Genomic DNA, 18,294 nt, shown 5'->3' on the forward strand with positions numbered 1-18,294 from the left:
AACTGCATATCAAATTCTTAGACATCCCCATTTCATATGCTTGTAGTTTTCTCCATATCCGTAACAGATTATTCCACCTTTACTGAAGATTTTTCAGAGAAAAAAAGTAGCCCCCCAAAAGTGTCAGCTAAACACAGCCCTGAAAACACCATATTCTTTTTTTTTTTCTTCTTTCCACTTCAGCTGGGATTCGCAGCTGCCCACCTTCACATTCAGTGACATGTTCATTCAGATTTCTACTCGTTTGCCATCCCAATATATATATGGACTTGGAGAAAATGAGCACACAACGTTTCGACGTAACACGAGCTGGCACTCCTGGGGGATGTTCACAAGGGATCAGGCTCCTACTGTAAGTGGAAGCAAATGTGGGTTTTGGACCAATGATCCTAATGTGTGGAAGTATCCAGCAGCACTTTAAAGTCCAGTGGATGCCTGCTGGTACTGGACACATATTTGCTCTGATTGCATTTATCATGGCTTATGATTTGGATGGTGTCTCAATTGCAGTGGTCTTCTCTAAACATACTTTGACCAGCAAGACCAGTGTGTGTGCAGTCAGATGTCTGAAGACAACAAATGGCTTAGGAATAATAGCACATTCCTCCTTTTTTATTCTTCTCAGCTAATTATTCTGAAAGGTAGACATGAGTCAGGAGAATTCCTGCTACTTTGGGATTAATTTAGTATTTACAGAGGTAAATCAGAAATCTTACATCTATTTGTATCCCTCTGTTATTTCCTATGAGGTAGCATAATGTTTGCAGTTTTGAGGGAATGACCAACGAAATAGCTGAATTTCCAGTTCAGATTTGAATATATTTTTGAGTAAATGAAAGTGAACAGAATGCCACCATCATCTTCTCCTGGGGAAGCGCTTTCTCATTAGCAAGTGTTTAATGTAGTAATATCATAGAATCATAGAATCATAGAGTAGTTAGGGTTGGAAAGGACCTCAAGATCTTCTAGTTCCAGCCCCCCTGCCATGGGCAGGGACACCTCACACTAAACCATCCCACACAAGGCTTCATCCAACCTGGCCTTGAACACTGCCAGGGATAGAGCACTCACAGCCTCCCTGGGCAACCAATTCCAGTGCCTCACCCTTTCTGCCTGGTCAGTCTGAAGAAAACTGACTCAAATTGTGAAGTTGAAAGTGAAGTTCTGTAGGTATGCTTTGTAGGTGTATAGGGTTTAAGTATATAATTCTGGAGTTTACTTGTATGTTTGGCAGTCATGTCTCATCTTTTATTGAATTTATTAATAAATGTAACTTAGTGAATGCTTGTGATATTTCCCTATTAATATGTATTTTATGTCATTTGCAGTATGAGTTGAATTCCTATGGTCATCAGCCATTTTACATGGCTCTTGAAGAAGACAACAATGCCCATGGAGTTCTATTGCTTAACAGCAATGCAATGGGTAAGAAAACCTTAGGTTTATTTTTTCAGTGTGTTTTACTTTTGCGATCACTGCTTTGCAACACTGGCAAATCCAGGCACCCTTTTCTTATTTCACTTTCTCCATTTCCAGATGTGACATTACAGCCAACACCTGCCCTGACATACCGCACCATAGGCGGAATCCTTGACTTCTACATGGTTTTGGGCCCAACTCCAGAACTTGTTGTACAGGAGTACACTGCAGTAAGATTCTTACTTTGTTACAAACTAGTTGTTTATTTTTTTCTTTTAATTGGTTGGTTTGGTTTGTTCTACTCATCTCATGTATTCACCACAAATATTCTTTCTTATTTTTAGCTGATTGGACGACCAGTCATGCCACCCTACTGGTCTTTGGGATTCCAGTTGTGCCGCTATGGATACACGAGTGACTCAGAAATTGCCCAGCTGGTGGAGGATATGAAGGCAGCTGGTATTCCCTACGTAAGCTGGTAGCAGTTAACATCTGAACTTATGCTAGAACTTTTGGCTTCTTAGTATTAATAAAGACCATTTAAAAACACAAAATCAAAGCCCCCACCACAGTAGAGCAGACCATTTTTATGCCAGAGCTGAACACAGAATCACAGAACAGTTTGGGTTGGAAGGGAACTTCAACGGTCATCCAGTCAAACCCGTGGCAATGGTCAGGGCCATCTTCATCTAGATCAGGTTTTCCAGAACCACATGCAGCCTGGCCTTGAATGTCACCAGGGATGGCACACCTACCACCTCTCTGGGCAACCTGTGTCAGTATTTTACCACCCCCATTGTAAAGAATTTCTTCCTCATATCCAGCCTAAATATCCCTTCTTTAGTTTAAAATTATTGCCCTCATACATTTCTGTAAATTCTAAGCTGTGTTAAACGTAGGCCAAGGGCTGCTGTAATTATTTTATCATTCGTATCAAAGCAGCACCCAGATGCCTTAGTCAGTCATGGGCTCTAGCCATGCTGGTTATGAAACAGCAATGGTCAACAAGTGAAACAAGCAAGATAAGAAATGAATCAGCATCATTTCAGTGGTCTGTTTCTATGATTCTATGGTATATTGCCCTGTGTCTTATCAGCTATGATTTGGCAGAGGTTGTTGCTGGGAAAGTTGGAATAGCACCTATACCTAACAAAATTACAATGTAAATTGAATATTACTCTTCATTTAAAATATAATAAACATCATGCTCTCAATACAGAGCAACTGTTTCAACCTTACAGATATGGTAGCATAGGTACAGTTTCTGTGTACATAACTGTACGTACAAATCTAGGATATTTTTCTCTGTCATGTGTTAGTTTCTACCCTTAGACTAGATGCAGTAGCAAAGGGTTTATTTTGTACTAGACTTGCTGATAGGGTGTGTAAAATTCGTTTAATAGCTTTAGCTTAAAGTTACAGCTGCTCTCAATTTTACAGGTCAGAAGTTTTTGCAGATTTTTAATAAATTTCTATTTGGCAAAATAGAAAAAAATATTTATTTATTTATTTATTTTACTGCAGGATGTCCAATATGCAGATATTGACTATATGGAAAGGCAACTGGACTTCACCATTGGCACACGCTTTGCTGGATTACCAGCTCTGATCAACAAAATACATGAAGAAGGAATGAGATTTATCGTTATCCTGGTCAGTTTTGAATACTACTTTTAACTTTCAATATATCATTGCAGAATGAAGAATATATGCAACAGCATTTCTAAAATTGTTTTTTGAGCATACAAGTAAAAGTGTTTTTAATTATAGGATCCAACCATCTCTGGAAATGAAACCAATTATCCTCCCTTCTCAAGAGGTGTGCAGGATGATGTCTTCATAAAATGGCCCAATACCAATGACATTATATACTCCAAGGTACTGTTATTTAAAAATGGTGATGGTAGAGGCATGCTGTATCCAAGTAAACACCATGTCAGCCTAGGCTTCAGTGCTATCCTTCGTGGGAAAGTCTGTTATTAGGATGGTCATGCCTGGATGTAAATGACACATGTAATAAATGCTACAAATTGAATTGCCTTCAGTTTGTGTTGTCATTCACATAGATATCAGGGAAGAATGGTTATATCTGTCTGCTGTTGATGCTCATTCAGTGTGGTTTGATTATTTTCTAATAATGTCCTTTGTCATATTAGGTCTGGCCGTTTCTTCCTGATGTGGAAGTCGATGAGTCACTGCCTGAGGAAACCCAAATACAGGTAAATATTGCTATGGTTTGCTTACTGACTCAAATATAGACAGAGCAGCGCATGAATTAAGGAAAATAGCAGCAAACTAGTTGATGAATCTGGTGAGAAGGTGCTGAAACTCGCTATACTTCATAACAGAGCCAAAAAAAGTTAGCGAAGAAGTAACTTATTTGTTTTTTTTAAACAAATTCCAACATTGTAACAGGATGCTTTCAAACATGTATCTGTTTTGTTTTTCTACTATTTTTACAGCTCTATGGAGCACATGCTGCTTTTCCAGACTTCTTCCGCAATTCCACAGTAGAATGGTGGAAGAGAGAAATCCTAGAGTTATACAACAATCCCACCAACACCTCAAGAAGCCTCAAGTTTGATGGCTTGTGGATTGTAAGTGTAGAAACACATTCAATTTCTGGGTAATTTATTTTCTTTTTTTTTCTCTGCCAGACTGTAGCAGAGAAATTACACAGTGTATGTACTACTGATGAAGCTCAGAGGGTATCTGGTGTTGAATTGCCATTAGGTAAAATAAAAAAAATTAGGCTGGAGGGAAAGCAATCAGAGCACCAGGCAGAAGCTGATCCCTCAACCAAAGGCACCACTTTGGCTCTAGGTTGTACTCTTGCACTGCCTTGGTATGTTGTGACTTTCTTCCTCCACTGTGACACTCTTTGCACAGGGGAAGCAGCCCAGACTTACAGTTCTTCCCTTGAAACACTTTGTGGCTCCTTGTCCCTGCACCATGCCAGGGACTGTAGTGATAGGACAAGTGGTAATGGGTTTAAACTTAAACAGGGGAAGATCAGGTTAGACATAAGGAAGAAGTTCTTCACTATGAGGATGGTGGGGCACTGGAACAGGTTGCCCAAAGAAATGGTAAATGCTGCATCCCTGGCAGTGTTCAAGGCCAGGTTAGACAGAGCCTCGGGCAATGGTCTAGTGTGAGGCATCCCTGCCCATGGCAGAGGGGTTGGAACTAGATGATCTTAAGGTCCTTTCCAACCCTAATTATTCTGTGATTCTAAGATCTTGTGATATTGGCAAGAAAACATGGAATGGCAGACTGCAACTACAGCTGCAAGGGCTTCTTCTACAACACTGTTTGTTTGTAATATAGAATTTAATGTGTTTTGTAGGTTTGAAGCAAATACAATCAAGTTTTGCTCTATGTTTTTAGGACATGAATGAACCAGCAACTTTTCTGAATGGTGCCATTGGCGGCTGTAGAAATGACCTCTTAAATATGCCACCATATGTGCCTCGTAAGTCTGATTACTCCTTAAAAGTTTTAGTCCATTGTAATTATTATGCAATTTCTGATATGGTATATGTGGCATAAATACATAAAGTTAGTTATGTAAGACCACAACTCCTAACTGAAAGTGGCCCTTAAGTTCTGAGAGTATGGGTATATTTTAACCCCATCTATTTCAGTGGGAGCTGTAACTGCATGGCATTTTTAAAAATATTCTTAGTTAGCTGCCTTCATATGGATTTTGATACCTATTTTAGATCCAGGTGCTTTGCTTTAGGCATGGTGAAGAATGTAGTTCTCTGTTTTGCAGTTTTCTCTGACTAATAATGCAATTAATTAAAAAATTAGAAAATATTCTTGTGTCTCTTCTCATTACCATTCAGCTAGAATAGATAATATATACATGTAATACAGCTAGAATACATTACCATTATCTATACAAATACTTGAAATACTTAGCATTCTTATATTGGTTTTACATAAGTACTCGCATACAGTACCAATTAGTAATTATTTATTAATGGTTTATTAACAGTTTAACATACTCCTGTTGCTTACTCTTGTTTTCAGTTACTATGAATAGTTTCTAAGAAACTGTAAGGAAGTTAATATTCAGACACAGACCATACTCCCTGCCGCACCCATTTTCTCTGTATATATGGATGATCTTATGATGCTTACAAAGATTTGCAATGCCTCCTGAATTTGAATATACTTTGTACTCTTTGAGCCTCTTTAGTAAGAACATCTGTAGCTGAGCTATTAACACTTAGAGAATCAGATGCCTCAATAGCAATGTTAGAAATATTCTATTTTGGAAATGCTATTTTTATAATTATAAATAAATAAATGAGAGTGTACATGCCTAAAAGAGACTGAATGGCTATGAAATGATGACAATTCAGGAAAAGTAACTCTAATAATTCATAAACATTTGAATGTTCATTATTAAGTGGTTTTGTTCTGCTTCCATTAGATTTGGGATATCGGTCAGAGGGACTAATTGTCAAAACTCCATGCATGGAAGGCCAACAATATCTTCCAGATGGTACCCCAGTTAGACACTATGATGTCCACTCTCTTTATGGATGGTCACAAACAAAACCTACCCTAGAGTAAGTGAAGTTTGCATACTTTCTTGTTGTCTCCAAAATGGGTTACACATGAATATTCTGTGTCTATATTCTTCGAGGCAAAATTTCATCAGCTTATTTAACATGCCTGAGAAATCTTGCTTTTCAATCCAATATCTTTGATTCTTCAGTTCAGCTAGAAGTAGACTTTGATGTTCCAAAGTTTAAGCAGCAGTTCTATATCTCTGGCAGCTGGGACTATTTCAGTCCCCATATTGCCCGGTTAGCTCAGTGATTTTGCCTGTGGTGCAGGCAGGGTATAGCTCAGTGATTTTGCCTGTGGTGCAGGCAGGGTAATATGAACCTGACCTGCTGGAAGGGATGTGCAGAAGAGGAAGTGGGTCTGCACAGCTCTAAGCTGAAGCTGTGCATCTGTTATTTCACTACAATAAATACTTTCTGCAGCTGGAGCCAGCTAGAAGAAAAAATCCACACCTGCTCAAGCGTGTCTACACCTGCAGCTTTATCACTGACTCTCAGAACAAGCAGGCAAAGTCTTTGTTTTGAGTCTAGAGGCTTTAAAATTGCTGACCCTGAGCAGATGCAGTTTTCAAGGTACATTTTAAAGACAGTTTACCCAAGTCTGGTACTAAAGAAACTTACTGCTCGCCCAGTTGGTGAGCAGTTCTTGGTATACCTGTTCCAAGGACTTCATCCATATAAACATTATGTTGTACAAGCTTAATTACTGACCCGGATTATGAAATAAGATGGCTACAGTGGTGTTTCTCATATAGTTTAATTTGTATGTAACTACTCGCCATCGAGTGTTTCCTTGTCCCAACACATTCAAACACAATGTGTCACCTTTTCAGCTGAGGTTTCTATTATGAGGCAGCCACCAAGGCTAAGCCAGGGCAATGCTCTGCATTGTAAAAGACAGCAGTCGATCCAAAGACTGTGCTCTGGTATTCATTCACAAGGCAGAATGGAGAACAGGTCTGAACATCTTGATCAGCTCTTGGGAACAGTAATTACTCCAGGATAGTCTCACACCATTATCGCAATTAAAATATAAAATACTTCCTGTTTTTAGGTTTGGCTGGCATAACCTGGATTACTCCTAGCACTGCCACTGTTTTCACCTTACACTGTACATCCTGTGAGGGAAAATGAATGTAACTTTTTAAGAATGTTAATTTAAGAAGGGCTTGATTATGACCTCCATTTAAAACAAATTGAGTAGTAGTGAAAGGGGAAAACAGTGTCTTTTAAATTGCAAACTGTGTGCATAAAGCTTGACTTTTAAGAATTTATTTTCTCAGTTCCAAGGCAAATCTCATTATCAGTTCCTTTCTGAATAGTACCCCAGCCTGCTATAGATAACGTCTGATCCAATGATAACATATATGCTGTTTCATCTCCAATTCAATGAGTAAGCAACGAACAGTGTTTCTGTAGAGGGCTTAACAACTTTATAGACCTTGCTACCTTTAATATTACCAAAAAGAAATAAAATATTAAGGCTGCTTGAATTTTTGACTGAGTGGATGTTATACTTGGCAGCATGACATTGCAGCACTGCCGGTGAAGGCAGAAGTGAAACTGCTGACAGGATAAGAAGGAATATCTGATACTTCTTCTGTCAGCCAAATCACATGCAATTTGGGCATTGTAAGTAAACAATAATTTGACAGTAACAGGAATATTACCAGCATTTCTCTGTATTAAGTATGAACACAAATGTAGTGAAATATCTCCTTCTGTTTTGAGAGGTACCATGAGAGAAACTGTTATAACTTACACACCCTTTACAGATATTCTCACACTTGAAATTCATAGAAAATGTTATTTTCAATATATACATATATATTATATATATCAGTTTCCAATTTATTATTTGGTACTACTTGTGCAACAGAATACATGTAATTGCTTTTCATGGATACAGCTTCGGCTCAGCCCTGGAGTTCAGAGTTGGCACCCTGAGTCAGGAAAACATTCAGGCCATGCTCATTCTTGAGCAGTTCCAAGTACCATATACACTTCCTTTACATTTGAAATTTTATCTGCAATTTCCAAAGCATTGTTGAAGTAGAGTAGACTAAGTAGAGGCTGAAAATGTTGAATAGCATGTTACAAAGAAATAAAAGATACTAGGAAACTTACAGTTTGTCTTGGAAGAAATAATTACAGCACATTAGTTCAATTACTATGATAATTAAAGTGACTTGTGCATTTTTTCTGTAATTATAGTGTCACTAAAGCTGCAGATCTAGTAGAAAAATAAATAAATAGTGTATTATTGAAGCAGCTGTTTATCCAGTTATTGTGGAGCTAGCATTGAAACAGTGTGATTTAATCAGTGAAGCTTTCTGACTAGTATTGTGGTTTAGTACTTTGCTATAATGATTCACAGTGGATGCATGTCTGCAAAGGAGTTGTTTTAAGAAAGTGGAACAGTAATGCATCCATGCTGGTCACACAACTTAGACCAACAGCATTAGCTACAGAGAAAGGTGCTCATATCCTCAGTGGAGGAACCAGGAACTCTGGTACTGGCAACTGCAGGTACTTTGTGGCAATGACCAAGGTTTTATTTCAGGAAATTAATTTTTTTTTTTTTAAGTATTTGAGGAATGAGGTTACTTGGTTAATTGGTTCTCCATCCAGCTCATTCACACCTGCACCTCCCAGACCTCATGGGCTCTTCTGAGTCATCAGTATGTCACAGTCTCCTCTCCCTGCAGCAGTGATCCTTAGGAAGGCCATAGCAGTTTAGTGCCAGAACATCAGAAATACATGACAGCATTTTCCTGGTGCTAGCTATTTTTATACCCAAAACAAAGTGCCTGCATGTTTCCCATCCTGAAGGGCTTTGCCTCTAATTTGGGAAATAAAAATAAGCCCCACCATCCTCAAAAGTTGATTAACCTCTGTTTGAAATCCCTTCTGCTTATGAGGAAGACAAAAGTGATCAGACCAAGAGGTCAGCTAATGCTAAGGTAGTCACACACATCGGTGTCACTCCTTCACTCTAAGACCTGTCACTTGCCACAAGAAGAAAACAGCTGTTATAGTATGTTGCTTCCAGACAAATCCATGTTGGTCATTCCATATTGGTATCATGTCATCTTGTTATTTCTGAAGTTATTACAGATCCATTACTTGTTCTAATATCTTTTTGGCAACTGGAGTTATACTGGCAGGTCCAATAGCTCTGGCACCTCTATTTTGCCCCTTCTGATATTTTTGATGCGATTTTTGCTGAATTATTTTTAACTGCTGCTGCAAGTTTTTAGGTATGCTAAGAAAGGAATGAAGTGCCCTGGAACACGCCACGGTGACCTTACATGGAGACCTTAGAAAAAACGCAAGTTGGGCTACATCCACAAGTTGTGGATGCTTCACCCCTGAAAGCGTTCAAAGCCATTTTGGACAGGGCATTGAACAACCTGGTCTGGTGGAGGGTGTTCCTGCCCATGGCAAGGAATTGAAACTAGATGACCTTTTCCCTTCTAACCCAAAACATTCAATAATTCTATGATTTTAACATGTCCTTGCCTGCCTGTTCTTTTTCCAGTTACAGGTTGGCTGACACTGCTGAGCTACTGTCGATATGTGAGTCACAGTAAATCGCCATAAAAAGCACATCTGCATTAGATGTATGCATATTCATACATACAGCAGTGCCCTCCTCTGCTATGAAAATATAAGCCCTTTAATTTCAGAGAATCTGGTATGATAAAATCCCATGTCATATTTCTCATGTAATTTGTTTTTTGCTCTATTTTCAATGTCAGAGGTTTGCAGAATGCCACCAAGCAGCGTGGGATCATTATCGCCCGTTCCACATACCCCAGCAGTGGAAGATGGACAGGACACTGGTTAGGTGATAACACTGCAGCTTGGGATCAGCTAACTGCATCTGTTATTGGTATGAGAAAGAAAAGTATCTGTATTCAATTTACTGTATGCAAATACTTCTCCTTCAGCTGCTTGCTTCTAGTATTCATGTGGTTTTATCTCATGTAAGCAATTTAATTGAGGAACCATAATAAGTGTTCAATTCCTTTTTTAACTTCTTTAGATCTGCACCAGGTGCTAGGAACTCTTTCATTCTCTTGGGACCAACTACCTTTGTGCCCTGTGTCCTGCCCTCATTTCTTTCTTTGCTCCTGACCAATCAGCTCCCATCTCTCTCTGTAGCAGAAAAACATGGCACACTGGGATTAATGCTTGGGTCTTTTTATTCTCATTAGGAATTACAATAAGTATTATCTATGTAAGTATTAGCATACCAAAAGGGGGACAAAAAAACCCCACAAAACAACAGCCATTGATATTGAATTATTTTTCCTTTCAGGTATGATGGAGTTCAGTCTCTTTGGAATATCTTATGTAAGCTAATAAGTTATTACCTTACATTTAATTATCGTGATGCTGTACATAATTTTATTGTATCCCAATTGGGTCATTTTGAAACTTTCAGACAGGGGCTGATATCTGTGGCTTCTTCAGAGACTCAGAGTATGAGATGTGTATTCGCTGGATGGAACTAGGCGCATTTTACCCATATTCAAGGAATCACAATCAGAAAGGAACAAGGGTGAGTCATATGTTTTTAACAGTTGTTAACTGCTGGGCTTTTGCAACACAATATAGAGACCAGCCAGATCATCCCACAAGCTCACCTGGCTCAAAAAAAAATCATTCCAAGCAAAATAGACACAAAAAGATGTTTGTCTCTTTACCAAATAAAAATAGTCTTTATTTACATGCTAACTTGCCTATAAGGATCCCCCTCACCTGGGGGGCTTTATGCTGCTCTGGGATTTGGACCTCTCACAGGAATCATATTCTTAAGTTTGCTTTGACTGAATCCAACTCCTACGTATTTTTCCCTGTGTGTCATTTTTATTTAAACACACTACGCCGGCAAGACTAAAATAGAGCGCTTTGGTGGCAAATGCACTTAAAGGAGCAAAGCTGACCTTAGTGCTCTCAGCCCTAATTGACCATAATTATACATCCAATGAGAAAATGGAACAGTGTAATCAGATTTTGGAGTAAGACTCGGCAATTTCTGTACTCTGCACATATGCCACCATCAGATATTGTATTTCTTTTAAGAGTAAAGGAAAGTAATTGCCTAAATGTCAGTCTGTGCTGGCTAAGGACTATATTGTAGAAAGCTGTAAAACAAGATAACTGGAAAAATAAAAAAAAAAAAAATGGGAACAGCACTTCTGTTCCAGTTAAAGCTCCAGGTCTAGCAGAGTAGAGCTATTTATATAGCATATATCTGATGGATTAAAGTCTCCTTTTCAGAAACTGTGTGCTTTATCTTGCAGCAGCATACCTTTCGATAGGTCTTTTAAAGCCTTTAAAAAAATGCAGATTCAGGGTTATCATGTTGCTTCCAGTCTTGCCCAATTTGCCAAGGTATTGTTCAATACATTTAATAGAGATTGGAAGTGCTCCCTGACATCAGTCATTAGTGCTTCACCGTCTGCTTGCAAGTCCTGAATGCTGCTCTGCAGAAAAGAGGGGTAATAAATTATGTACACTAGGATGTGTAATGCCTTTGGGACAGTTTGTATTAAACAGTTTTTACAGTACTCCCCACAGGTTTTTGTCAACTTTTTCCCTTTCCGGTTCCCCTCTTAGGGTTGACAGTGGTACCTGCTGGTTTTAGTGTCACTTACTTCTTAATTGAAGCATAAATAAAGGAAGGTGCTCTAATTTGGCAGAGAAATTTCCTTGTCTTTCTCTTGTTTATTTTGGGTGGTTTGGGTTTTTTTGTAGCTTTTCTGAGCAAAACCCAGCTGGACTAACAAAGGTCTCTTTCAGAGGCAAGATCCTGTTTCCTGGAATGCAACATTTGTGGAGATTTCCAAGAATGTGTTGAATATAAGATACACCTTGCTACCGTATTTCTACACTTTAATGTATGAAGCCCATGCCCATGGCAGCACTGTGATCCGCCCTATGCTCCATGAGTAAGTGCACCTCCTACGCTCTTACCAGGAATTTCCACTGAAAATTCTGTAGTTATGACCCTCCTAACACTAAAATTTTCCTTTTAGTTACAGCAATTATTATTTAAAAAAAAACCCCAAACAACCACAAGGTTAAGAGTATGAGCTTTCAATATCAAGCCTGGCTCAATTAGCACTAGTTCTTCATTTTTCAAAACTGAACATCTTATTTTCTGGGAGTAAAATTTAAATTTTAAATCTCACCTTTAACCTCTTCTGGGGCAAGGAACAGAAGGCCAAGTGTATGTAGAATAAAAAAAAAAAAAAAAAAAATCAAAAAAGAGCTGGATGAAGACTTTCAAGAAAAGAAGATGCAATTCTGCCATAAATCATGAGAGTTTTGCAGGGGAAAGAAACTGGCTTTTTTGTTATGTCCAAGCTTACATAGCAGATTTTTTTATTTGTTCTTTTATTAATGCTGTTAAACATACAAACTTTCTTTACACTTTGTCAGGTGGTGCAGTGCCTGCAAAAACTTTTAACTTCTGTTGTGGAGTTAGATGCGCTCTTCATCTACATGCATGTCTTGTCTGAGGAACACTTGAGCTGTTCACATGTATTGACTTCCTCTTTTCAAAGCAATTGCCTAAGGAAAAAGTGGTACAAGTTAGAAAGTAGTTCCCAGTCTGTCCAGTACCTAATCTTATTATTGCTAATACCGGCCAGGCACAACAGACCTTCTGAGTTTTGTGATCTAAGTACACTGAAATTCTGTGGCAAGGAAATGGAAAAAGAAAGCTAATAGCTTGCATTTCTCTAATAACTTTCACATTAGGACCTTTGTGCATTCCTGGCAAGCATTAACTGATTTATGAATTATTAATAGTAGAATAAAGATGAGGAAATATTAGGTACTAGGAACAGTACATTCAAATGCTGACAATAATTTTTTAAAGAAGGAACACTTTGGAAAAGTTCAGCATGCAATGTCTAATAGTTATTCTGCTAACTTGCAGGTTTGTGGAAGACAGAACAACCTGGGAAATATATGAGCAGTTCCTTTGGGGACCTGCACTGCTCATCAGTCCTGTGATGCAACAGGTACATTTTTAAGCACCTAAGAAAATACTAATGTCACTTTAGCTTTCACTTTTTACTGTCAATTCACTTTTTCATTTAAGGTACCTAAACCAAGTATTCTTAATTCCAGAATGCTGTAACAGTGAACGCTTACTTACCCAATGCCCGCTGGTATGATTACCACACAGTAAGTAATTTTAAAAATTGCATTTTATATGTCTTCTTCACAATGCTGCTTAGACAGCAGAAGAGTGTCCTGAGAGTAGTGGTGAGGCATGAACCCCTGCCGGCCCTTTTACAAACTTCCATTCAGTATTGCTTCTTAGCAGTGTAACAGCTACTTAGCTAATAAAAAAAAAAAAATCCTTGATTCCTGTAATTATTATCCCACACTAATATATAATAACATTACCACAGTTAGAGTAAATTAATTTGAGGTCCTTCTGTTGACTTTTTTAAGCCTCAAGTAATATACATAATGACTTTGTAAGGAATACTGGAATGGAGAAACACAAAACACATTTAGCTGTATCATCTTTCACAGAAAACAAGAAAAGATTTGGTAATTGGAAGAGCAGGCACCACAGATCATTTCATTAATCACAAGTTTGTATTTCACCAGACTGGCCCCTTTAGTTCGGCTACTGTGACCTATATTCAAGGCAACCTTTTATAGATCCTGTGTTTCAGTTTCTCTTGTAAGCATTAGGTAGTTAATTCTGCAGTAAAAAGTCCTACTTCATCAGGCTAGCACAACATGATAATTTCATTATTAAAAAAAAAAAAACAAACCCGAACAAACCAGTAAAGTGGGATCAACTCAGTACAGGACTTTTAAAATCTTTTGTACATAGGATGAAGATATTGGCTTTAGGGGACAGTTCAGACTTTTACCAGCTCCTTTGGAACATATCAATCTGCATATCCGAGGTGGATACATCCTTGCTTGGCAAAAGCCTGCTAATACAACTTTTTACAGGTAAGATTGACTGAAATTTAGAATTTAGTTTTGCACAAATACAAATGGATAAAACACTAGCAGTCCTCAGCGAAGATACAGGTACTGTGGCACTGGAGCTTTACAGCCGGCTTTTCTTTCCTCCTGATGGCCTCCTTTAAATTTCATAGGATTAGTTTAAGAAGATGACTTTGTGAGATAAATTGAGTAGTATGTAATATTTTTTAAAAATATTCTAACATTTGAGAAATATGAAATGTGATTGATTACCTGAGGATACTGAGAAAAAAATACTATGTTTTCTATAGCCGAAAAAACCCTATGGGACTCACTGTCGCTTTGAATGACACTTTGATGGCAGAAGGACAACTTTATTGGGATGATGGGGTTCGCATTGGTATGTATGATGCTTTTCGCCTTCATAAAATCCATTTTTGCTATGAGGATGGATGGTCCAAGTTATTTTTCCTGATTTAAACTGCATAATGCTACTATTTACAGAATTAATATGTTGTATGAAGGAAATTGTGCCTGGGATGGAAGGCAACACAGATAACAAGGATTTGTTCTCAAACCAATGGGAACCATAACTAGATAATGTGGGAAGCTTTAGTTGATTTTGTCAACATTACTGAATTTAAATAGTCTTAGATATTTAAAAGTCATTTATCCTTTCCATCCAGTGTATTACCGTTGTAATAACAATAAGCTATCACCCAAGATTACTGCAAGTAATGGCAGAAAATGGTGTTATTTTTCATAATGATGTGTAGGGAAGTTTGCAGGATGTTATTCGTGTATTTTTTGGTGCTTCGCTTACACCACTCCTTGTTAGCACTGGATTTCAGAAATGATGGCTAGGTTTACGGAAGTCTGATGACTAAAATGAGCATAGATTACAAGGTGCCTCTCACCAGGATGCCTGTGATCTAGTTTTGGTAAGGCAGAAACACAAGAACCTACAGTGTTCGTGATTATCAGCATTACTTTAATGACAGGACAAGGGGTAATGGGTTAAAACTTAAACAGGGGACGTTCAGATTAGATATAAAGGTGAAGTTCTTTGAGGGCTGTGCGGCAGTGGAACATGTTGCCCAAAATGCTCCATCCCTGGCGGTATTCAAGGCCAGGCTGGACAGAGCCTTGGGCGACAAGGTGTAGAGTGAGGGATCTCTGCCCATAGCAGGGGTGTTGGAACTAGATGATCTTAAGATCCTTTCCAACCATTCCATGATTCTAAGATTTAGTGCTTAATAATAGGATTGGTAAAATATACAACAGCAATTTCTATCAATCATGGCTGTGCCACTGGACAGTGAATAGGGTTGGATGTGGGAAATTACTTCCATGCCTTCCTCAGCGAGAAACATTTTTTCTCTTTCTGGTCTTAGTACTCTGGATCTTCCTAATGCTGTTTGTTTGCCTTCTTTTGTATCAGACCTCTAAAATGTTCTTACTTTGACCTCATTCAATTAGCACACTGTCCTCTAATGAAAGTATTTTATGCTTAAAAGCGTATGTGATTTGGAAATACAAAAGTTTACTCGTGTAGATACACACCATATGTTGATGTGTAAAGTACATGGACACAATTTTTGAACTGAAATTTTTATAATGTGTTGAGGTGAATAACGAATAAATTTTATTTTATTCTTTTTGTCAGATGCATATGAAGATGGTGCATATCTGCTAACATCATTTACTGCTAATCAGGTAAGTAACGTTAGCTCACCTTTCTTTTAATGATCAGTTTAGGTGATTACTATTATATTTTTAACTTTGGGCATTTTAATTTGGAACTTCATAATGCCTTGATATCTCACCCTAACATTAACTTGTACTCACAATGGATTAGACTACAAGTAATATGATAAAACTGCATCAAGAACAACTTTAAGAATGATTCTGAAGTCATCAATTATAGTGTATTGTTAAACAAAGTGTACATTTATGGTATTATAATTTCTGATATAGTTCTAAAAGTGCAAGTTTGTTTCATAAATTAGTTCTATACAGTGAAAGCGCGTACCAGTGCTGAACCTCTGGAGCATGCAGAGGGGTCAGAACAGCTATGCTAGGAAAACCAGCACTTGCCAGTGAGAAGGAAGTTGGAGGTTACAGACAGGAGGCTTTAAGGTTAAAAGGCTTTGACCCTGGCTTACAGCTGCAGAGAAATATCACTGCCCAGCAAAGAATTTGGTTTTCTTCTCAAGAATGGGCACGTAAACTTGTTCCCAATCCATTTTGCAAGTTCAGGGTCTTTGCTGTTCTCTACCTTGTTGTTCAGCTATGCTGCTGTTCCCAAAAGAAAGAAATGTTCCTAGGGTCAGAGGGAGGGCATCTCTGGGTTTTTTTTGTAATTTATTGTGTGCAATCTTAGTTCTGGGGAGAAGCAACAGAATATACAGTCATTGGCAGCTACAAAATAAATCACTCTCTAAAATGGCAAAGAGGGGGGAACAAGACCTGTCCCATTAATGAGTTCTACTCATGCCCTCCCATTGATGACAAAACCAAGATGTGTTTGTGGTTATGAGCTATAAACCTGAGTCCTAGTTCTCCAGGCATCCTAGGATGTGTATATTGACCCCATTTTATAGAAACAGCTCAGTATCCTGTAGCAGGCGGTGGGTTTTGCTGCTGTAGCCACACTGCTCTGGAAAGCCTGAAAGAAACAGCCTCATGGGGAATGGAGAAAGTGGTTTAGTGCCAGCTCAGCTTTGCACAGTGCTGGTGTGGATAACTGCCTCAGTTTGGTATTACTTGTTCTTTATTCTTCAACACAGAAAATCTGGCATCCATTCCTGGATAAATGGACTCAATGAATGGGAATGCTCATTTTAAGTATTGGCTTTTCTAGGATGTTGTGTTTCAATTTTTATCATAACCAGTTGAATATCTGGAATTAAATTAGACTGTAATTATGATGACTTTTGGTTTAAAAGAAATGCTTTTCTACTGTAATAGAAAACACACTTTATTTCATTAGTTTTCCAGAGTGCTAAAATGTCTTTTAGTTTTCTTTCTTCTAATTTAATTCTGTCTTTGTCAAGTAACTGGCTGTTAATTACTAAGGAAGAGAAGTTTGTTTTGCTAATATTCAGTATTTGCGGTTGCAAGGAGATTGTAAAATAAATTCACCTTTTCCTGCTCCTAAAAGAAGCTGGTAAGGAAAAGCCTAATTAAAGAGGCCTTGAATTAACCAACACTGAAAAACACTCACAGTAAAAGTAATATCCTCTAAGCACTAAATATGCAGAATTGCATATCTACATCTGCACATCTGCATGGGCTCACACTTGGGCTGTGAACCAGCATGCACCTCTCTGGGCTGCTCAACATGGCATTTGCTCTCTGGAGACCTACTGGACGTGGGTACATCCCAAAGAAACCATGTGCCCGTAATCTACCTAAAATCATAGCCACTGAAATGTGAGGGGACCTGCAAGGGCTGAGGGAGGTGATGGAAGGGTGGAGGAGCCGTTATGGGAGGGCATAATGCAGCAAGAGGAAAAGCCTGGATCAGTCTCACAGAAGCTAGCAGATGAGGCTGTGTTAGGGAAAGAGTGGCAATTAAAGACACAGCAGAGCACAGGATCTAGCCAGATTAACAATGTGAAGAAAATGAAAGCCTTCAGCATTTGGGAGATGAGTAGCAACATATTGGCATTAAAAAAAACAAACAAACAAAAAGAAGACCAGCAAGTGAAAAGTTCAAGTGGATGCGTACCAGTCCAATGTCAATCTCCAGTCTTTTTTTTTTTTCCTTTTCCCTTCAGAATGTTCTAGATATTACGGTTTTGCATCATGGTTACTCTGATCCAAACAACCTGATGTTTACTGAAATTAAAGTCCTGGGTGTGCCCTCCAAAGTTACACAGGTGACCATATCACAGAATGGTGGGACAATCGCATCATCTCATGCTGTGAACTACAATGACACCAAGCAGGTGAGGTGCCATTTGCAGGGTAGTGCCACCTTCATGGCTGCATATATGCTCTTAAACCTTTCGAGATTCAGTTCTCAGCTGTAATACCGTATTTAAAATGTATTTAACACATCAGGTGATGATTATACCATACATTGTTTATTATACAATACACTGATTATACTATACAGTACCTATTCTGCAGTAGGTATAGTAGAGCTTGTCAGCACAGCAATTACTGTTAGGAACCCAAACTGCTTCCAACAGTGGAAAAGTGGCGGATTTTAGGTTGTGCTTTGTTTCCACTCTTCTTCATAGCTTACTTGCGACCTGTGAGATTTGAAGGAAGGAAGAGCAAAGTACAAGTATTTTCATTGCCTCAACATGAC

The 18,294-nt window shown here is 38.4% G+C and overlaps 1 protein-coding gene and 1 long non-coding RNA gene across 3 annotated transcripts in view; one reads left to right on the forward strand and one right to left on the reverse strand.

The window, feature by feature from the left end:
• The window catches only part of SI (sucrase-isomaltase), a 56,878-nt gene that overhangs the window by 37,518 nt on the left and 1,066 nt on the right, over positions 1-18,294 (forward strand). For both annotated transcript variants that reach the window (XM_065672642.1, XM_065672641.1), the window contains 20 exons: positions 184-352; positions 1,329-1,425; positions 1,537-1,649; positions 1,764-1,889; positions 2,944-3,072; positions 3,190-3,297; positions 3,576-3,638; positions 3,882-4,016; positions 4,807-4,891; positions 5,861-5,999; positions 9,761-9,894; positions 10,324-10,358; positions 10,450-10,566; positions 11,811-11,959; positions 12,955-13,039; positions 13,149-13,205; positions 13,873-13,997; positions 14,285-14,373; positions 15,640-15,689; positions 17,756-17,926. In XM_065672642.1, the coding sequence (XP_065528714.1) occupies positions 184-352; positions 1,329-1,425; positions 1,537-1,649; positions 1,764-1,889; positions 2,944-3,072; positions 3,190-3,297; positions 3,576-3,638; positions 3,882-4,016; positions 4,807-4,891; positions 5,861-5,999; positions 9,761-9,894; positions 10,324-10,358; positions 10,450-10,566; positions 11,811-11,959; positions 12,955-13,039; positions 13,149-13,205; positions 13,873-13,997; positions 14,285-14,373; positions 15,640-15,689; positions 17,756-17,926 (2,176 nt within the window). The remainder of the gene's footprint in view (positions 1-183; positions 353-1,328; positions 1,426-1,536; positions 1,650-1,763; positions 1,890-2,943; positions 3,073-3,189; positions 3,298-3,575; positions 3,639-3,881; positions 4,017-4,806; positions 4,892-5,860; positions 6,000-9,760; positions 9,895-10,323; positions 10,359-10,449; positions 10,567-11,810; positions 11,960-12,954; positions 13,040-13,148; positions 13,206-13,872; positions 13,998-14,284; positions 14,374-15,639; positions 15,690-17,755; positions 17,927-18,294) is intronic.
• LOC136010929 (uncharacterized) lies at positions 12,448-18,227 on the reverse strand. The gene is made up of 3 exons (XR_010611076.1): positions 18,100-18,227; positions 13,177-13,363; positions 12,448-12,584 (listed from the first exon to the last, which is right to left on the reverse strand). It is a non-coding gene; the product is annotated as an uncharacterized LOC136010929 (long non-coding RNA).

This window comes from Lathamus discolor, chromosome 3 (genome assembly GCF_037157495.1).
Source record: "Lathamus discolor isolate bLatDis1 chromosome 3, bLatDis1.hap1, whole genome shotgun sequence".
Taxonomy (NCBI): domain Eukaryota; kingdom Metazoa; phylum Chordata; class Aves; order Psittaciformes; family Psittacidae; genus Lathamus; species Lathamus discolor.